Source organism: Henckelia pumila, chromosome 1, assembly GCF_033568475.1.
Source record: "Henckelia pumila isolate YLH828 chromosome 1, ASM3356847v2, whole genome shotgun sequence".
NCBI lineage: Eukaryota > Viridiplantae > Streptophyta > Magnoliopsida > Lamiales > Gesneriaceae > Henckelia > Henckelia pumila.
In genome coordinates, this window is record NC_133120.1 from 119,871,309 (window position 1) to 119,894,843 (window position 23,535).

At 33.5% G+C, this 23,535-nt stretch overlaps 2 protein-coding genes across 2 annotated transcripts; both read right to left on the bottom strand.

The window, feature by feature from the left end:
* Positions 1–2,732: 2,732 nt before the first annotated feature.
* Positions 2,733–6,404, bottom strand: LOC140873826 (protein ARV 1-like). Its single transcript, XM_073277102.1, has 8 exons — positions 6,356–6,404; positions 5,755–6,001; positions 5,609–5,656; positions 5,430–5,519; positions 4,827–4,872; positions 4,596–4,741; positions 3,896–3,908; positions 2,733–2,824 (listed from the first exon to the last, which is right to left on the bottom strand). The coding sequence occupies exons 2-8, from the start codon at positions 5,875–5,877 to the stop codon at positions 2,733–2,735; spliced, it is 558 nt and encodes a 185-aa protein (XP_073133203.1). The 5' UTR covers positions 5,878–6,001; positions 6,356–6,404.
* A 4,851-nt stretch (positions 6,405–11,255) lies between these two features.
* Positions 11,256–12,779, bottom strand: LOC140883740 (AP2/ERF and B3 domain-containing transcription factor RAV1-like). The gene has a single exon (XM_073290325.1). It carries the CDS (start codon positions 12,772–12,774, stop codon positions 11,566–11,568), a length of 1,209 nt encoding a protein of 402 aa, XP_073146426.1. The 5' UTR covers positions 12,775–12,779; the 3' UTR covers positions 11,256–11,565.
* Positions 12,780–23,535: the final 10,756 nt, after the last annotated feature.

A 23,535-nucleotide genomic window follows, 5' to 3' on the forward strand; every position in this document is an offset into this window, starting at 1 on the left:
AGTCTATGTGTCCCAAAACTGACGAAGAGATAGAGAAAATGACACACATACCATATGCCTCAGCCATAGGTAGTATTATGTATGGGATGATATCTACCAGACCGGATGTAGCCTTTGCTCTGAGTGTCACGAGCAGATATCAGGCCAACCCCGGTCAAATGCATTGGAAAGCCGTGAAGGATATTCTTAAGTACTTGAGAAGGACTAAGAATATATTCATGATTTATGGAGGAAGAGAATTGAAATTGGAAGGCTATACCGACTCTAGCTTCCAAAGCGACGTGGATGACTCGAAGTCAACCTCTGGATTTGTATTCATGCTCAATGGCGGTGCTGTCTTTTGGAAGAGTTCCAAGCAGGACACCACAGCGGATTCCACCACTGAGGCATAATACATTGCAGCATCAGCTGTTGCTAAAGAGGCCGTTTGGATGAGGAATTTCGTCCAAGAGTTGGGCGTAATTCCTGAAGCTGTTAGTCCAGTTCCGGTGTACTGCGACAACACTGGTGCCGTTGCTCAGGCAAAGGAACCAAGGTCTCATCAAAGATCCAAACACGTACTGAGGAAATACCACATCATCCGGGAGATTGTGAAAAGAAGAGACATCACTGTCGAGAGAGTGGCCTCTACAGACAATATCGCTGATCCACTTACTAAGCCCTTGCCAGGACCATTGTTTGACAAACATCGCGAAGCAATGGGATTACGTAGTATGACTAGTTAACTTTAGGGCAAGTGGGAGATTGAAAGAGTGGGTGCCCGGTTAGCCAACTTGTGGCTAAGGACTTTTATGACTCTATGTATAAACAATCTTTGTTTAATATAATTTACATTCATTAATGACATTTTTTTTTCTTTCTTCATATTGTTATATTGTGATATACTATTGTTGTTTTGATAAAAACCTTGAATATACTATAGTGTAAGTAATATGAGATAGTGAATAAAGAGAGATCACTATTATGAAACACATCTTATAGTCACTGTATATTCTAAACAGTTTCTAGTCAATTGAGCCGTCCGCTAATAAGGATAAGGATCGCTCGAGATTGAGACTAGCATTTGTGATGCCAAGTACCACGTTTCATTGTAATGGATATGGAGATGTTCAAAGCATGCAAATGGATATTCATATGATGAATGATCGAACTACCCTATTCGAACTTTCCAAGTGGTTATTATTATTTGATTGGATACGTCCGCGGTTTTGGTTGTACACCATTAGTCCTTACTACTTGAAATATCATTGAGACTCTATATGCTAGTACTGTACTTTGACTCGTTTACCGACTCTATGGGGGTCATCAGGTGTCGGGATTGGGTATAGTTATGACACATATAGGAGTCGATGCTTTGTTGTCAAGGATTCACCACACGCTTGCAAGTGTGGATATCCTATGTGATCTGAGGAGATATTAGTGTGACAAATCTCTGGCCAGAGTACTCGATGTGATTTAGGTTACTTGGTTTCCTAGTAGCACATGCGATGTCACTATTTGATCTTCAAGATGCATTGCATAGTTATCGAATCTCGAACGACTCTCGATGTACCAATGGTTGTTGATTCGATCGGGATATTTGGATGAAGGGACCGTACTGTACGCTAACCAAAACCTACTGGTTCTTGCAAGCACTATCAGTGATACCTAGGGAATTATGGGGCGATGTTTCTAGACGCTTTTACCATGATTCGATGGGTAAGTCGGAAATTGTTGTTACGAGTCACAAGGAGTTGTGAGCCCACGGCTAGCTGTATCCTTGAACCATTGAGGGTCATACAAGTAATGGATTACTAAACCCCGTTGAGATAGTTAAATTTAACGAAAGAGAAGTTGGACTTCTTAACTAAAGGGAGCGGAATTTCATAAAATGACATAGAGATGGGCATTTTTGGAAATCATTGAATTCGAATTCAGAAAAATTATCTTGACTTTAAAAGGTGCAGAAATGGTTTCTGTGCACATTGGTGAAATCGATTTATCAATCAGAGTCATGATGAATTTTATATTAATTTCTATAATAACAGGCTTGGCTTGTTGGACTTAAGTTATGGACTATGGGCCCTAAGGAGTTAGTGTCCCAATAGAGTTATAACTTAATCCAGTCTAGAAATTATAAATATATATGTGTGTAGGTTTCGAAAATCACAATTTTTGATCAAGCAATTTTCGAAAATCACACTTTATATTATAAGGGGAATTTCGAATTCTCCTCTCCCTTTTGAGAAAATTCACTCTGTGATTTTTTTGAAAAGTCACTTTCTGAATTGACAGATCAAATCTGTTTAATCTCATCGATAAATATCTGATTGATTTCTAGTGCAATCAATCAGAGGATTTCTGTTTTCTATTCGTGAACCTGATTCCGGAGATTGATCGAACAAGTCATTGGTTTTCGAGATTTACAACAAGAGCAGATTAAATCTGTTGGAGTCCACTAATCAAGCCATTGCTTGAAGAGGTAAAAATATTTAATTGTGATTTTTTATTTTTACCAAGATTTTAATCGTTTGGATTTGATACCCACGATATGAAATCGTTCCATATCGAAAAATAAAATTTTTAAACTTCCGCTGCTCCGGGTATCACATCTGTGTGATCAGAGAACGCGTGTTCCAACACATAGCAGGTCTTATTCAGTAATAAAATTCAATATACAATTCTGAATAAAATTTCTCGCTGCTTCAACCTCGTCTCTATTATGGGAGGAACCGATAATGATCTATACATTCTCATTCTCTCTTCGATTTACTGTTTTCGTCGGCGGACCTATCGCCATTTTTCTTCAACTTTATCCTATCTGCTTCAACCTCATCTCTATTACCTGAAAGTATTGACATGTTAATGAACATTAATCATCTTGTTTGTAAAGTAAAACTATCAAATATCTCACAGATTTGTCTGCGAAAGAAAAGATGATACTGCTTTCATGTGTGCCCGTGGAGGACAGGAAAATGCAGTAGGCCTCAGCTTTTAAGAAATGGATGGTATGTTCAGAATCCATAATACAACTGGAAACAATTGGCCTAGACCACAAACCAAAGGTATAACAAGTAATTTTTTCAGATATCCACGATTTTTAGGTTCCAAACATAAAAATTCAGATTTAGAAAACAGTATAGTAGAAGCAGAAAAAAGGCAAAAAATAAGCAGAAACAAATGGGATGAAAAATATAAAGAAAAAGAGACGAACCGAAGAGCAAGTAGTGAAGAACATTTTGGGTGAAACATCGACCAAAAACACCAGAGCTGAAAAACAATAGTTGTAGAGAAAGTTCACCTTGTTATTTGGGGCAAAACCAGAGTACAAGCCAGCCCACATGGGGGAATACTTGGATGCAACTAATCCATGAGGGGAAACGAGGGGTGTTTCAACCTATGAATTTGTGGAAAGGGTATTATATTAACAAGTTTACTGGAAAGAGAAAGAAACGAAACACCTACATATTTTGTTCTCAAATTCTGCAAAGAACAAAAAATCGAACCTTAATCTCTTATTTTTAAAACTGAATCAGAAAAGAGAACTCAAATTTATTGGAAAACTAAGTGTTACTAACCACACTTCACCCAAGGTAATGGCAGACTCTAAACTCTTCCAACACATATAAATTTCAATATTTTTTCATAGCAAAATATCTGGGGTTCAATATTTTTTATGCTTCATAAAGTTGGTAGTAGTTTCTATTTTTTAAGCTATTCCTCAATATATGTGCACACAATGAGTAGGATATAAATTTAGGGTATGAGTAATCAATCTCCAGTTCAAACATAAGTGAACTTGTGGAAGTATAAAATTATTGTTACTCTACCTTTCATGAGCTCGATCTTTTGGATTAAGTGGTTTCCTCCGGCAAAATATTTGTAATATAGACAAAGTAGTTGTGCTGCTACTTACCTGATTCCTTCCCCTACATGAGCAGGAAAATATGCTGGTTGAAGATAACAAACAGATGGAGGACAAGGTGCTTGACATCGCTAGATCAATGCAATATATTTAAATAAAAAAAAGAGATTAGTAAAAGTATGAATATAAGAGCATAATTAGATATGGAAAAAATATTTCGACTAAGACTATGTTTGGGAGCATGAATCTTATGTCAATGCTTGTATGGAAAAAAACAATGGTGGCCCTCAAATGAAATAGTTGATTAAAATTCATTATCTAGTAGGGTAGGGCGACGAGCAGACAAAGCTACAAGTTTGTAAATTTCAAAATCATCTTAATGTAAATGTCTAAAAGGTACATTCAAACACCATGTTAAAATTTCTTTTTCCCAGTTTCTGAAGTTTTCATAATATTTTCCAAGGGAAAAGGGAGAAAAATCACGTGTAAACAAGTAGTATCTTGCACATACTTGTGCCATGCAGACAAAATCCATCACAAAGGAAATACCATGTCCAAGTCAAATAAATATGCATTTGCTTTCTCATGCGTGTTTTCAAAAAATTACTATCCCCTACAGTTTTTAAAAATTGTGATTCAGGGGGCAAGTGAAGAAAAAATAAAATAAAAAATTAATTTTTCATCCATATATACACTCTCTCCTCTCCTGTTTCTAGATTGTACTAGCGTCCATGTGCACATGTCCTCAAACAGTCAAGTGTGCTAAAGGCATAAATGGTCTGATAATCGGAATAATCAAGAATGGTGATGCCCCCTTACACAAATTCAGAAGAAATGAAACAATTGTCACTGGCAAAGTCCATTCATTCTCATTCATCCTCAAAACCCACATTCTGTCTAGTACAACTAAGGCATGTCGTACATTATTTTAATCTATAGATTATAGGCGAACAATAATTTATAACATTTAAACAATGGATACAGATGTCCAGAATAAGGAATGCCAAAATTGATTTCCATAACAAGCCCTGCGAAAGTTGGAAATTCAAAATGGCACTTACATTAGTACACAACACTAGTCAAAACTAAGGGTGTAATCGAGTCGAGCCGAGTCGATTAGCACACTACTCGAGCTCGAGCTCGACTCATATTTAACTACTCGAGCTCGATTGAGTAGTTAATTTCATACTCGAGCTCGAGCTCGTCTATATCTCGAGCTACTCGAGCTCGAAAATTATATATAATTATATATAAATATATATAAATAAATAATTATATGAATAAATAAATAAATAAAATATTATATACATTATATTTCTATATATATTTATATTATATTTTATATTTATGTGTGTTATTGAGTAGCTCGCGAGCTACTCGAACACATATATTTCGAGCTCGAGCTCGATTGTATGTTCTCGAGCTCGAGTTCGAGCTCGAGCTCGAGTCGAGTTTTGACCGAACTACTCACGAGCTACTCACGAGTAGCTCGGCTCGTTTACACCCCTAGTCAAAACTATTCGAATATGAAATCTGCCTAAAAGGTCCTTCAAGCAAATAACTAGGTCAAATAAAAGAAACGAACATTGAAATTCACAGTCTCTTTAGAAAATCTATTGTAAAACAGATGTCTATAAGCTTTTGGCTTGTGCAGAATCAAATCGATTATGAGGATCTAGGTTATAAATAAGAGAGAAAATTACCAAAAATATATTTTGAAACTTAATATGTGAGCTGTTAATTCCAGTTTCTTTACTTATTTACCATGAATTCACACTCGATGTACTCATCAACAGCAGCTTTGCAGAATTCCTAACAATTAAAGTAATCGCAAAAAAAAGAATCAGCAAATGCTCAAACTGAAGAAGTTAAAACATTAAATAAGAGAAAAAATGGGAAACTTTCGTTACACATTTCATGAGCCGAATATTTCCTGGGGAGTACTGAATGTAAAGCGATTCAATGGGGTACCCACACCGCACACATCTGAATCCGCTAGTACAAGTACCATCAGCATTCATTTTTTGCTTCATTGTTATCCTTTGAAGAATGGTAATGATCAATGCCAACCAAGAACTTCTACTAGCAACCAGTGGGTGTAGTCAGATTTAGATCAGTCACCTACTTCTCCATTCCATTCTTCTTCTATTTTCACAACTTCTTAGAGCAAAACCAATTAACAACTTGATAAAGGCAGAAAAAACGACAATACCATCTTAAAAAGCAAAATTAAATCAAATACAACAAAGGTATATGAAGAACAAACACAATTATCATTTGGATGATAGGTTACAGAAACAGTTTGAATATAAAAGCAAGATTCACACGATTATATATATGTGGTCACTACAGGAAGAATCCCAATGGCACGAGGAGATAATAATAATATAACTGGATAGTAATTGTAGCTACACCTAAACCCGTGGTTCCAAATTTCTACAGAAACTCCCAAATTCAATAGGTTAAACTTCCATTTGCTAAGGATCAAGCTTTAACAAAATCAAAGCACACCTTAGAGGAAAGAAGCGTGAAAAATGAGGGAAACACAACACCACCACCATCACAAAGGAAATACCATGTCCTCAAACAGTCAAGTGTACCCAAGTCTCCGTACACCACTCGCAGGCTCTGAAACGCAAGCCTCAAAAGCAAAATTGCCGAGAATTTTTGTTTAAAACAGAAGAGGATGAAGTAAATGTCTGACAACATCATCAACAAAAGCAAAGTAATCCTCTGATTTCCACATTAATATAGAACAGTAGCAGCTAAAACCAACAGTGCATACTTTCCAACATAAAGGAACAACAATAAAATAACTACAAATATTGCAGAAAACATCACACAATAACACTAACCAATCAAATAAATAAGATTAATAGGAATCTGATTCCTTTGTGCGTATTGTTGATTCGGGTTTCAGGGTTGAAATCTCGGGTTTACTCCAGCATTATAATTCATTCCACCTCCTCTGCCACCGCCCATTCCCGGTGGCGGATATCTCGCTCTCGAACTCATCACAAAACACCCGAATAGAAAGAAATACTAGACCAAAATTCAAACAAAAAAACAAACAACACCGTTTCTATGTGAACAAGTATAACCTAACTAAGGAAAAGTAACCTCGAAGTCGCAGATCGACTCCGCCAATGATTTTTGAAACCGATATTGTAGGGATAAAGGAGAGGAAATAAATTGAAGATCTTTAAATCGAAAAATTACTCGATGAATTTTGAGATTCTTGACAGAGATTACAACGTCGTGGGGTTGACGAAGAGGAGATGGAATCAGGGCTTACAGAAAACTTCCCAACAAATGTGTTCTCGAAGATTGGTTCCACAAATCTCAAAGTGGAAGTGAACAGATTTCAAAGTGGAATTGATGGCAGCAAGAAGAAGTGAAGATCGAGAATGGAGATTAGAGAAAGCCCTAAGAGCAGCTCCAACGCTGCGCTAAAATGGTGCTTTGCAAAGGAGCTCCAATGGGGGCGCTAAATGTTGCGCTATTTTAGCGCCCCCCACCTTCGCACCAAATTTGGTGCAAATATTTTATTTTTTTTTTAAATTTTTTTTATTATCATTTATTTGTTTTTAAATATACTTAAATATTATTTAAATATTTTTGGTATTATTATAATAACTAATATATTATTTAAAAAAATTAATATATAATCATTTAATGTAATCAATAAATAATTATTATTAATTTAATTTAATTTAATTTTTAACATTTAATTAATTATTAAATAATTATTTTATAAATAATTGTATTTTGTAATGCAAATGCAAATATTTAAACTATAAATATAAATTGAACTACAAATATAAAATTCGAATACATAAAGGAATACAACTAGTTGACAATTAAAATACAAATACAAACTAAAATACATAATGAAACTAAAAATACGTAATTGAAATCCATGATGGAAACACACATGCAAATTAAAACACATAATTCAAACTACAATTAAAACGACAACATCGAAACATATAATCAATACGGTGGTAAATTAGATCCAGATCCTCCAATATCACCCAAATACGTAATTTAATATTTATATGTATTAACAATAAAATATTTTTTAATTAATTAAAATATTATTTAGATAATATGTAAAAATATTTATTAACGATAAAATATTTTTTTATAATCGCAAAATTAATTATATAGTTTGTAAAAATATGTTGAATAAAATTAATTAATATATATGAAATAAAAGGAATATTCCGAAAATATTCCTTTTGGTGTAAGATTTGGTGTAAATGGGTTGGAGATGGATATTGTGTTTGGTGCAGAAATTGCACTATTTTAGTGCAAAAGTTGCACCAAAATGGTGTTTGTGGTTGGAGATGGCCTAAGAAGAGAATGAAGATACAGAGAGAATGGGGTTCTCGATTGAGCGAGAGTGAAATCGATTATCAATTAGAAATTAAATACTTAATTTTGTCCTTTTTTACTTCATTAAATACGTGAACCGAAGTAAAATGTGACTTAAAAATTAAAGTGAAGCCCGTGTTTTTTAATTGATGAAGTCTAAACTTCATTTTGCTTCATTAATTTTATTATCGCAGTAAATAGATATGTATTACTTCGGCAATATTGATTGCCGAAGTAAAAACTGGCGAATTATATTGTAACTTTTCTACTAGTGTCGTAGAACCAAGCAATAAAGTCTTCATTGCTGACATCATCATGCAATAAAGTTATCAACTTCATCTCACCAACATCATCTCATCATTAAACGTGCTCTTATGATATTCGGTGCAATGATAGATTAATCGTGTAAAATGATAATAAAAATTAAAAAGCAAAAACCTAATTTTGAAAAGGGGAAAAAACATGTTAAACGTCGGTTAGTATAATTTGAAACAAGTTGCAAGAATATGATCCCATTATTCTGCTCCAGCATTAAAGCTTGTACGACAACTGCAACCCTAAATTACTGGGTAATTTCAAAATTGAGATATTATTATTATTATTATTATTATTATTATTATTATTATTATTATTATTATTATTATTATTTGGGGTTATGAGAGATAATCCGATACATCATACAACATCTTTGGCGAAAATTATAGGTGAATATTAGATTCGATTTTTTAAGGTATTATTAGATTAGATTTAAAATGTTGACTTTGTTAACTAATTAATCTTAATTCATGAATGTTTTAGTAATTAGCAAAATAATTTTTATATATGTGGCTATGTTAATTACACAGTTTATTAATATATGTTTGAATATTAAACTCGTAATAAACCCTTGAACTTAAATAATTAACTTGTGACACCTTAAGTGTTAGTATAAAAATGTAATTAGATCATAGTAAGAATATAAATTTTGAAAAGATAAACTTTTTTTTAATTATTTGAAATGAATTTATTTTTGGGGGAAATTACCTTAAAAAAGGCGGAATTGATATTTTAATGCAATCCCAATTCAACCGTACTATATATACCAAAAAGAAGAAAAGATAGAGTAGAAAGCCTATAAATTGGGTTAAAAGTATATTTGACAATAATGATATATATAATCGAATCAAGTGTGGCCAGAACGTGGCCACATAATTATAAGTTAACCTTCTCATTTCAACTCATTCGAAGTCACCAAGAAAATGCACAGAAGTTTAACTTAATTAATCTCTCGAGTATATTATGGTAGTGTTTGCAACCTCTAAAAATAATTGATTATGGAGATTCTTTTAATAAATTTGTTAAGAGAATTTCATAATCACTTATTTTTAGAGGTTGCAAACACTACCTATATGCAATATGGCTCAATTAAAGATGTGTTGAAAAAGATGAAAACCATTAACAAAAGTCAAAAGTGTAGCCTTAACTTAACCGAATTCGTCTATAATTTTACATAGCAAAGTGAAATGAATAATAAAATGTTGATTTCAATCTAGTGTTGTTCCATTTGGGTCGGTTTCCATCTACTTAATCGCGTGCTTTTATAATTATGGCCATGATTCCATAAATCATGTTCACTTTAGACAAGCTCGAGCCTCAATTGCCTCGTCGACTACGAAGATACATACGGAAGCTTCTTTGGTTTGGGCAGTCCCGCCGTTGAACAAACTTAGATTGGATGTTGATGTTGCTTATAATGAAGAGTTGAATATGGCTGCTATTGCGGGGGTGATCCGAGACCATGAGGGGCAACCTGTGGTTGTCTATGGACATAGAATTGATAAGCCTCATTCTCTATTACGCGATGTGTTATTAGCAGTTAAGGAATGATTAAAGGTTGTCGTTGCACGAAATCTTCAGATTCACCAAGTCATTTCGGATTCTCTTTTTGCAGTGCAAGCAGTCAATAAAAGAGAAGATAACCTCAGTTATGTAGGATCCATCGATCCATTGCTACAGATATATATCAGACATCTTTTGGATTCTCAGAGTAACATTTTCATTAGCCATGTGCGACGCTCTGCAAATCGAGTGGCTCATTCTATTGCTACTTTTTCTATTTCCTCATCTTCTCAGTTTGTGTGGGAGCCTAGAGATTTTCAACTTTGATTGATTCATCTTGTAATTCAGGACCTACTCAGTGATTAATAAATTACAAGAGGTTGCCTTAAAAAAAGTATAAATTAGTTTGTCAAAGATAAAAAAAATAATTACATTTTAAAAATAAATAAATAAATAAATTATTCCTAAATTTTCGTAGCATAAATTATCCCAAGATGCGAGATGGGATATTTGGGGTGGGAAAAGAAAAGGATTTACTTACAGCCTTTCAAGATGGGCTTTATGATTAGATCCATGCATCATATATATCTAGTAGGTATATATATAGATAGAGTCGGAGCCAGATGGATCTAGTATTAATTTTTAGGAGAAAACATACGTAATCTTTTATGCATACATATATATGTCTCTAAATATAAATAAATATTGTCATAATTCTATTTTGTTAGATACATTTTTTGATTGATCCGAAAATTTTAAAAAATATTACTTTTTTTTTATTTTTAGATATATATCAAAATATCGCTCGTGTGTATGTGTGTGTGTGTATATATATATATATAGTTGTTGATGTGTATATAATACTAAAAATGTTTTGTATCTGTCAAATCGATTACATTGCGAGACAAGAAATGCAAGTGGGAAGGTAAACCGGTACGATGCATACACACAACAAAGAAGCTTTACTCAAACATCGGATATGTATGATTAGAAATCCAACACATTAGGCCAACACATACAAATCAATTTTTTAATGTACGTGTTGATCAAAAAGTTAAAAGAAAGTGTATTAGAAAATTGATTTCGGTTCATTTTTTTGTTCGATCTCCTTATCTTCTAGAGATTACAATAGGGATTATTCATCATCCAGTCAGCAAATACTTAATTCTTAATATGATGTTATCAATCCATCACAAAATTAACCATAAAATGCAAAAAAAAAAACCAATAGAATCGATATTTACTCATAAAAGGTAAATGTCACACTTTAAAACCCAAGGAACAACATCTTTCTTTTTCTAATATTTCAAATTCCCTCCACCTCTAATCATGGAATATTAATTCATATAACTATTTACCTTTCTTTTTTTCCGTCAAAATACTATACAATTAGAACTTTGTGGCAACTTCCAACATCAACATTACAAAAAAAAAAAAAAAAAAAAAAGCAAGAAAACGAAACAAAATTAAATCCAGAAAAAGTGATTTAAGTACATAAACTAAATGGATATTATATATTATAATTGTCACAAAACATCAATAACCCTCTGTTTCTTCCTGAAGTCCAATCCCAAAAGCTCGATTTCTCTCATCCTTTTCCCACTGCAGCTGCCAATATCTTCAATGGCGGCGGCGGCGGCGGCATGAACTCTACTCGGCGCCTCGAATATGTTCACTCCGAACAGCCGGATTATCTGTCCGGGATTAACCAGGCCCGAACCCACTATGGATCCATTGTTTCTCGATGTCCAATCTATGTACAGCTGCTTGTCCGGGCCGGTCGATCGTTGGAAACTAACAATGTCGCCGGCCCGGAGATTCTTCTCCTTCACAAACCTGCTCCAACCCTTTGTCAAAACATAGCTTTGGCTGCTGTTCCAATAAGAATATCGGAATCTCCACACTTTCCCGCACATATCCTCGAAATTCAACAGCACCCCTTTCGTGTTGGTTCCGCTTTGCAAAGGGAAGTGTTTCTCCGCGTGTTGTTTCGGGATGACCAGTCTGTTGAGCTTTCCGACGTCGCTGGGCGTCACCGCCTTCTCGAAGAGGTTTTCGCGTGCCTTCGCCGCCGCGTCTCCGCCGTCGATGAAGCCGAAGGTCCCGTGTCTCTTGCCGCCGCTCCCGCCATTGACGCCGTGGTTTTTCCTGCTCTGCTGGAGCTCGTCGCCGTACGTGTGCTTCCTCAGCATGTCCACGATCTCTGCTTTCGAATGAGAATTCAAGAAAGCCGCTTCTACACGGTCGTCTTCGGTCTCCGACAATGGCTTGAAGTTAGTGACGGCGTCGCGGCCGCGGAAGCGCTGCGCCGCGGTGTCGTAAGCTCTGGCAGCTTCTTCCTCTTCGTTGAAAGTACCCAACCAGACCCTCTGATGCTTCTCGTAGATTTGCGCACCCCACCTACCATTAGGCTGAGGCACCACGCCTTTGAATCTCGAAGAAGGCAGCTTCCTGGACTCCGCTTCGATCCCGTTCTCCGAATCGATGATGAGGCTAGCCCCGCTGCCGACACGGCAGAGTCCCGCCGGAGACTTGGTCATGGCTGCCGCTGAGGCGGAAGGCGGCGGCGGCGTGACTGATGTGGAGTCACTGATGCTTTCATCTGCTGAGCTCGCCTCCATTTGACGATATAATATATGAAGCAAATTAAATTGTGTATGTAGAGAAAACGAGTGAATTATGAAATGATGAGTTGTTGGGAAGAGGGGTGGATATATATATATATATATACACATAGAGGTTTCCCTAATTTTGTTTGCGAAATATATATTATAATAACAACATGAAATAGTTGCTATATGAATTGTACATCATCTTTTTTAATATTATTTTTATCTGGAGATATAAAGATGTGGGTAAGGTGGGTCAACCCTAGTAAGGAAGATTCAGAGGAAGATGGGGTCGCTACCAATTCAAATTATCATCTTTTTATTTTGTTAAGTACTATTTACTTACATTTTCAAGTTCTTCGATATGTGTAAACTCCATTAAATATCAATAGTGATATTGTTTGACCGTATAAAAATAATATTTTTAACATAAAAAATTAAATATTTGTATGATCAAATCAATTAATAAGAGATCATGAGACGATTATCATAAGAGTTTTTGTGTCGATCGATATACGTTGTACATATAATGATGAATACGTACATACAAAAGAAAATACGAGTGCCGGTATTGTGTAGGCTACTCTTTGAGGTGTGGGGTAAAGAAGATAACGAGAGCAAGTTGGTGGGATTCACATGCATGGAGTGTGGACCTGTTTGAGTAAGTTCATCCCCCCCTGGGTTTTGCTGCTGACATTTAGCATGGTCTCCCCATCTATGTTTCACACACATGTAATTCTACATTTCCTCGTCAATTAATTACTATTCATGCACCTATATGCCCAAAAAAATACGTATTTTTAATACCATAAATTGTATTTTTTTTGTGACGTGAGAACTCTTTGTTGACGTGGAAATCCGCAGCCACTATTTTCGATGGGCACTGGGTAAATCCCCGAACTAACTCTTTGTTGACGTGGAAACCCGCAGCCACTATCTTCGATGGGCACTGGGTAAATCCCCGAACTAACGCAATAACCTGCAAACTACGTTAGTCAGTAAACCACACTAGGCAAGCCCTGTGTGACAGACTAGTCCAAAAAGGTGTTGGTAGGGGAAATCGAACTCCTGACCTCTGGTCAAAACTTCACCTAATCCACCAACTTGAACACCCTCTTAAGGGCAATTGTATTTTTTTTTTTTTTTGATATGTTGGTAGTTAACACTACGTAACATTCAGATTTATAGTCCATTCATACGAGTTGGTGACTTGTGCACCAGAAAATGATATCGAATATGGCTTATGTGGCGTCAGATATTATAATTAGATCAGCACTCTAGTACTAAAATTGTGTGTGTTATATATATGGATGTGTGGAGATGTTTATCTAGAAAACAATGAATGTAAATAAAAGAAAAGGGGGCTAATAATAGATGGGGAGTAACAATTATGTGCTTCCACTAGTATGGGGGTGTATGGGCCAATACTAATGAAAGGATAACTGGATAGACTTGAAACGAAAGGGACATGAGAAACTCATCCAACAAGAATTTTCTTCACAAAATCCTACCTGGTTTGATTTGATTGGTCATCTCCATATTTTGTTTGTTTTATTGGCTGGATTCAGGTTAGTACATCTGGAAATTAAATCAGGTAAGCAAAAATGATTTCTTTATATATATACCATTAAATGTACATATAATTTTCCCCTCAATTGCTTAACATTGTGTTCTTAACATTACTATAATATGATGATTTACACAACTTTTTTATTTGCAACAAAAAGTGAAATGTGGTCTGTGGATATTTTGAAAGTTTTTTACAAATTAAAGAAAAATTAGTTAGAAAGGATGAGTCTTACCTATCTTCCCACCACTTGTTGAGCCCACCCCACTGTATACATACATGTTGACAAATTAGTTAATTCCCTCAACAATCAAGCATTTTAAATCAAAGAAAGAGGGCTTGGTCAAATATTTGCCTAGAGCATACTTTGCTCATGTGCAATCTCCACCGCTAATAATAATTAATATATATATATATATTAGATTTTAAGGAATATATTTTAGTAAATTTAAGTTTCTAGTCATCAATAAATAGTCTCTACTTCCGTGAAAGATATTTTCCCCTATCTTTTATTCGAAACCTTTGACCATTCTTGTTTAATAATTATAATTATAAAGAAGCAAACACGTACAATCTGTGGGCTACGGCATCTTACATAGAATAGCCTTTATTCGCACAAATCTGCTAACTCTATATTTATCACCAATAATAATAATAATAATAATAATAATAATAATAATAATAATAATAATAATAATAATAATAATGATGTTGAGTAACATGGGGAGGGATATATAAAAATAAATTATAATGTAAATATTGGGATTCCGTACGGATAGTCCTAGCTTAGCTAGCTGCTACTCTCTAGGTCCCACCTTACAAGTTGAACGCAATAATAATTACATGAAACAACCAAGGTTTTTAATTCTCGTCCGTAATTCATGTCGAATACTTGTTAAATCTCGAAATTAATAATTATAAATAAATACAAAATAAATTTAATTAAATCGTCTCATGAGTAAATTCTGAGACGAATTTATGACTTGACTCGATCATGAAAAAATGTTATATAATATTATTTTTTATATGTCAGATCGATCTGTATCACGGAATAACGTACTTTTATATAAATACATACAAATTATTTGACTAGGGAAACTGTATTTTTGCGGAAATAATTTCATCATTTTGCGATTTTGTTGCTCAATGTTATCAAATTTGAGTTTTAATCATCATATAATTTTTTTGATACTTTTAGTCATTTTTCATTGAACGTTGACGTGACACCATATTTACAAATTAGCACTACATCTGATTAAAACTATCAAAAAAAACAAAAATAACACATTAAAATTGAATTTTTGATAACATAAAACACCAAAATCACAAAGAAACAAACATATATAAGTAAAAGAAAAAATTCTCTTATTTGATTTAGTGTAATGAACAACATTTCCCTGTGTCCCCTCGTGTATGTCTATGTGCGCGTTATGCGTATACCTTTATTCTTAAATTAGCTTGCACTTGAACATATAACTTAAATGCAACTCATTTTACGCCAAATTTTTCAAGTTTTAGACAAGATTTTGAGATCGAGACTCGATCATATAATAAAAATAATAATCATGCATGTATGTGTGCCTCGTCAGTGCATGAGGGTTGAATTATTATGAGAAACAAATAGTGTAATAATTGATGATGGTGGGTTGGGACGATGAATAAATGAATATTATTATTATAATATTGTGAAATGAAAATGTTACGTAGAGAAAAGGTACGGTACCAAATATGTGCGTAGTGATACGGAGAAGCTGTCCTTTGCCTTGGTGCGGTGGTGGAACTCCTTACAGGTGGGAACGCGTCAACTTAATTGTTGGGTTTCGTCACATGTAATGTACCATCCGTCGACAAAACTATTTATTATTATTATTTTATTTTTTTATATTATATATTCATCTAAAATTTTATATCCAACCATTTTATTTTATATTTAATAATTTTGGATAATCATTATAAAAATTGTCTCACATGCTTCCCACTTATATATCAGTTATGAGTAGGTAAATTTTATTGACCAATCGGATTCATGTGCATGTTGTAATTTTTAACTTGATGTGTTCGTGGTATGGTTTTCGATTTTTGGTCACACCTATTAAATTTATTTATAAGGATGGATAAATAGAAGAGACCGATGACTTGTAGCTCAATTAGATATCGAATTTAGACGAGTTCTCAATTGTCCTAAGCTTGATATCTCAGGCCTTGTCAACGTGGCCACTTAGACATGCAAGCGGTTGGAACCCTGTCGTTAGTCGAAAAATGAGAAGATGTGATTGTGGTTCTTAAAAGCACTTTCAAACATTATATTAATGTCATTGAACATGTGATTGAGCCCTAATTATATGTTAATGCCTTATCCTACACCATTTGGGTCACAATTTTTCATATGTAACTCATCGGTGACAAGGGGAATTTCGATCCTGTATATCCCTCTGCAGTTTTCTTGAACATGATTAAGCCACATCCAAATTTTATGTGGGGCTCACATAAAAAAAGTAGGCCCCACATAAAAATTGACCAATCATGGCCAAGAAAATACAGAGGGAGTATTACCCCCTTTGTAGGATCGACATTCCCCGTGACAAGATATAATTTACACAATACTCATATATATGTCAAATCTATATTGACGAAAATCCACTTCCAATGAATATATATATATATATATATATATATATATATATATATATATAATCGGAATGAATATTCGTGATGAATTGTTATATACAGAGATTTATAAAAAAGAATATTTGAAAATGAAATTGTATTTTTGGTCATATGTGTACCTTGATACTTTAAATTGGGGCTAATTGCATCCACACCCCCTGTGAAAAGTCTAAAAAGCATAAAACCCCCTGTGTAAAATTAATAGCATGTAAAACCCTATGTTTTAAAAAAATTAGCATAAAAACCCCTATGAGAGGGTATAAATGTGCCCGAGTTTGTATAACATAGGGGTGAATGTACTACATTTTAAAAAACTGAGGGATGCATTAGCCTATTAATATTTCTTAAGGGGTTTTATGCCTTTTAGACTTTTCACAGGGGGTGTGGATGCAATTAGCCCCTTTAAATTGTGATATTTTATATAACTAAACTTCAACATTAGTTCTATATATCTAATTTTGGAATTTTAGTACTTTTTTATCGGAAGTGTTGGTGTAATATTATAACGTCAATGCCAAAGAAGACAACAAATTAAGATTGAAATTTAAGAATATAAGACCAAAATCACAAATAAAAATCATACAATTAAAAACAAAAGTCATTTTCCCTAGACAATATTGATGTAATGGTAGAGTCAATCAACAATGGACATATGATCAAGTTGGTGGAGTAGGTGAACTCTTGGCCAGAGGTCAGAAGTTCGATTCTCCATACCAACATTTTCTTGAACTAGTCTGTCGTACATGGTTTGCCCAATGTGGTTTACCTGACTAACGTAATTTGCAGGCTATTGTGTTAGTGCGGAGGTTTATTCAGAGCGCATCGAAAAATAGCGACTGCGGGTTCACACATAAAAAAAAAAAAAAAAACACCAATGGGCATATATGGTGAATGCACCACTTTCTCCTTTTTTGGAATCATGGCGATTTGTAGCTTGCGTCACAATTCGCGCCTTACATATGGACAATTTTGTTTGAGTTTGTGCAACAATTTGGCATATTTTAACCTCATATTGCTCCCAAAAAATAACAATTATAAATCATGATGAGGTTAAAATATACCAAATCGTGGCATCGACAATGGAGAAAAAGACAGATACGTACAATAAATATAAAACGGATTACGCATGTGCAAACTAGGAAATGAAAGAAAATATTGTATATAATTAAATGACACTTTAGTGGAAGCATCGTCATCAAGTGTAGCTAACCTTAAAAACCAAGAAAGAATAGGAACAAAATCAAATTGTGGATACAAATGATATATATTTGCGATTAATGATGACATGCACTTCCCCTTTGGGAATAAAAATTTGATTAAAGATCAAATGAAAATCTATCTAGTGCATGGTAGGGCCTTAATTAATTCTTTGGTGATTATCTTCTACTATTTATTGTCCTTGAAAACGTGAGGTTTTTTCAGTGGAAATTTGCAAATTGAAATCACAAGGAACCTATTATCTTCTAAATGATATATCTCTTTTTTAGCTTTATAACATGGAGAGGATTATCAACATCATTATTATATATTATCTTCTAAGATCTCTGCTTATCTCAACCTCAAGCTAGTTCAGTTAATCAGTTAAAGCAAGCACAATTAATATCAAGATTATTATTATTATTATTATTATTATTATTATTATTATTATTATTATTTATTTTTTAATTACACGTATTAGTGAAGCCACATATTATATTATATATTATATATATAGTTTGATCAATATATTGCTCTTACCACATTACATATTTTTGTAATTCTTCCAACGTCTTCTTGTTTCAATATCCGCGTCGATTATATTATAAGTAATTTAACACGAGGATATAATTAATCTTTAATTCTCCAAAACCAATCAAGATTTATATATTAATGTGGTTTAATTTCATCATTATCATATCGTATCTGATTATATATGTGTGTGTGTGTCATGAAATTTATAAAGTGTATTAAATAAAGTCGTTGGCCTTCGGATACGTTTCACCTAGTCACATGTTATCGTCAAATCCAACTTTTTCTAGCTAGTGACTTGTTTGCAACAAATTAAAAATAATATATCTTTTTATACCGACGTGTGTGCTTTTTGGCAGTAAATAATATATAAATTAGCATGTATAGGCTTAATCTCCTAAATATTTTACAAAGTTTGCCTAACGAAGGTTTAAATAAATAATTAATTATTTTTGCAAGTTGAAGATGAGTTAATAAATGAGTAGAGATGGCGATGCCACGCCACCTGAATCTCATGATATCCAACTTTACTACGTCACCTCAAATAGATTTCAATATTTTCTTGATGAGCAAAAACTCCCATGAAATATTTGTTTTAGGTTTTTTTTTTTTGGAACATTCAATATTAAATAATATTGTATCCATAAAAGGCAAAAACATTTTGAAGATTAACTAATCTTTTAATGATAATATAAATATACGTACGAATTAATGCTACATTTGACGATTATTTATAATACGTACTCGTTAAACTTTGAGAAGAAATCAAATAAATATGCTGAAGTAAAGTAATTTGTCGATATTAATTGTTATATGAAATATCAAGATTTCGGAGATGTGTGTGTGTGTGTGTTTTGAGAAAAGGAAGAAGTGGTAATTATTAAGTTTAAAAAAAAAAAAACAAAAACAAAAACGAGTGAATAGACGGGGACGTAGAGAGGGCATTAATAATTTGAGAACTGATCTTTTATGATAAATTTGACCAAAACATGGTGAAAGATTCTGCTTTATTTTGGTTTAAAATTTAAAATCAAATTAATAAAAAAAAACAAATAATTCGATAAATAATTTATGTCTCACCGGTAGGTTTGTTTACAACACGCTTCGTTTTGTGGCATTCATATGTGATTTGTGCACGTTTTCTTGGCAACTTGATATATATAGGGGAATAATGTATGAAATTAAAGAACAAAAACTCTTATTAAATTATCACACAATTTTTTTTTCTAATTGATAAATTTTTCAAAATAATTATCTATTAAATTATTTCTTCGTGTATTTTTTTAATTTTAAGTGAATTGAAGTTATATGTGAAAATCTCAGCTGGAGTCCCAAAGTTGATCTTTATGAAGTTTTTTTTTTAACCTTCACAATGAAATTAATGTGTGACATACAAATGATCAAAAATACTCTTTGACGTCTTTTTTCTAAAAAACATATCTCCGAAAATACATATTTGGGGTCCCCAAGTGTATATATTATGAGGTTCTTAACAGAATACACAAGGTTACCTGGCGTGATACAATTTTTGTTTATTTTGTAAAAAAATGGTTTAGTATATTATATTTAATATAGTGATTTAGATGTTTTACCGTTTAATTATAGAAAATAATTGTCAGTGGGATTAAAAATAATTAAGATGCCAAGTTGTAAATTGGTATTTTACGAAATTCCAAGAAAAAAACTAAAGATACTTAAAATAACGTAGGAAAATTGTTTTCTTATTATATATGTTTGCTTATTTGCGATTTCGGTCCTGTATATTTTTTTTTTCAAATTTCAGTTTTAGTTTGACATCATTTTTTTCGACAATCTTAACCATTTTTTCAGACGATGATGTCATATCAATACAGTGCTGATGTGACAGTAACGTGTGTGATGACACATTAGCACTTTCCGATTAAAAATTATTACAATTGCCAAAAAGTGTTGGGGTGCAATAATTATTCATGCTTAGTAGAACGATCGAACCATGAACGCTTGGACTGCTGTGCGGTTTAAAAGATTTGAGTTGCACCATTACCACCAGCTATAACTTTTGATAAAACAACAAGAACTCGGTCCTACAATTGGTATCAGAGCCAAGGTCATGAGTTCGATTCTCATTGATTGCAAGGATGGATGCAATTATTGGGAGGAAGATTGTTATGGTGCAATAATTGTTCCTGCTTAGTAGAGCGATCGAATCATGATGTTTGGGCTGCTGTGCGATTTAAAATATTTGAGTTGTACCATTACCAACAGCTATAACCTCGTTCGTACAAAAAGCGAAAGATGTAGGACTACAATTCAAATTTGATAGCACGTATTACCAAAATTACAATGAGTCAGTGACAAAATTACAAGATAAAAAATTCAATTTTCTATTATAAAAAAATCATTTTTCTCAATGATTTAATAAAGATCTGGAATATATATCGATCATATATATATATATATATATAGAGTTTTGATATTATGAGCAACCACCATGGACACCTACATGAGCAACAACTGACTTGGCAATCACTGATTGAATGTACAAGGTGCCACGTCAGTTGTTGCCCATGTAGGTGCCCATGGTGGTTGCCCATAATATCAAAACTATATATATATATATATATATATATATATATTTATACACACACTTATAAAAGATCATAATAATGACTAATTTATTGTTAGAATAGTTGGCAAAGGACGAACGGGCCACGCAATTAAACATTTGGATTAGCATGCATTAATACTAAAATAAATAAATTTTGAAATACAACTTCTAAGGTCTTCAATTTATTTTATATATATTTGAAAGAACATGTCGTGCATATGTCATTTAAATTATTTTCTTATTGCATTCAAATTTTTATATTTAGAGTTTTGTCTTTTTTAGACAAGTTTTAAAATTGGTAATCTTTATTATTTCTGATTCGAAATATTTGATTTCTGATGATATATTGTTTCCATGTTTTGTAGGTTCTTATTTATGAAAATAAATTAAAGATCTATTTAAAGAAGTACATGAACCGACCAAAACAGAGACAACTATCGCGAAAGTAAGAGAAGAAAGTAAAACATAGAGAGCAAAATACATAGAGAATTACTGCAGAAATTTTGGAGCGTTGAAGATAGATTGTTGAAGAATTTCTGGAGTGTTCATCGTTGCTACGTTGTGTTGCCGAGTAGTGTTGAAAACACTGAATAACACACGAGTGAAGTGTTGTTCAGAAAGTGTTTCTTTGGTTTTTGTTTTTCGGCTTAGAACTTTCTATTGGTTTATTATTCTAGTTCTTACTAGTTTTTAGGAAGTCGTTTATTTTCTCAATTTGTTGAGAAAAGTAGTTTTTCATAACACAATCACTAGTTATTTTTGTAAACTGATTTGATTTTTAGTGATTATTTCATCACGAGGCATTGCACAAGTATTTAATACTTGTGCATAAATATCTGTGTGCTATTTACTTTTTCTGTTAGTTAATTATTCTGCTGCATAGTCTTATCGTGAAGTGTTGACAACACTGAAAGATAACACAAACTCTTAAATGTTATTTCTAGTATTTATGTGATTTCATACTGTCCAAACCTAACAAGTAGCGTCAGATACATTCACTTGACGATACTACGTACGATTCTATTTTGTGTTTGACAGGACATCACAATGGAGATCCCTTATTCAGGAACTGCTCACCGTCCTCCAATCTTGGATGGATCCAACTACGCTATCTGGAAATTTAGGATGCGTGTCTACATCAAGTCGATTGATGAAAAGGCTTGGCAGCGTGTGTTACAAGGCTGGAATCCACCAAAGAGAACTGATGGAGAAGGAGATTTTCTCCGCAAACCAGAAACGGACTGGAACACCGATGAACCTGCTGCTTCGAATATGAACTGCCCTTAATGCTATATTTACTTCTCTTGATTCTAATTTGTTTTCATTTGTAACTAATTGTGTATGTGCTAAACAGGCTTGGGAAAAACTTCAAAATGCACTGTGAAGGATCCGAAAGTGTCTTCGAACCAAAAGAAGGATTCTCACCACTCAGTTTGAAAACTTGAGGATGGAAGAAAGTGAGACAATCGATGATTATGAACGTCGCTTAAGAAAGATCGAGAATGAGGCAATTGATCTTGGTGATGCTATTTCAAATGAACGTCTTGTGAACAAAGTGTTGAGATCACTGCCTGAAAGATTTCAAAAGAAGATTTGTGCTATTGATGAATCGAAAGACACATCAATTCTGAGCTTGGATGAATTGATGAGTTCACTTCGAACTTATGAGTTGGAGATGAATTTTGGAAAAAAGGACAAAGGTAAGTCTATTGCACTTTAAGTTTCTAATGACTCATACAATGATTTTGTTGATCTGACACATGGAGTCAACGAGTCTGACTTAGGAGATGATTCTATTGCCTTACTTACCAAACAATTTGGTAACTACTTGAAGAGAATGAGAGATTATAAGAAACCTAGTCAGAAACCTAAAGTTTTGAATTCTCCTGCTGTTGGGAAACCATTGAGGATTTGCGGACCAGAACAGAATACCATCTCTTCAAAGAGTCAAAATCACTTTCAGAAAGAAGGAAAAACACTGTCTATCTCAAGGAAGTTTGAGTCTGTGAAGTGTCATGAATGCACAGGCTTCGGTCACTATGCTAATGAGTGTCCAACCAGACTTCGCAAAGGAATGTGTGCTTCTCTAAGTGATGATGAAGATGAAGAAGGTACAGAACAAGGAGAAGAAGAGACTCACAATGCACTATCAGTTTTGGTACTACATAAGAAACACAGTGTTGTCACAGGTGTCACAACACTTGGCCACAACACTGACCAAAAGGTACTTTGTCTGAATGCATCTGTTTCTGGAGACTCAAATCAGGAAGCTGGTGAAGTAGAACTTTTTTGGGATAATGCTCAGAAGATGTATGAAGAATTGTATAATGATTGGATA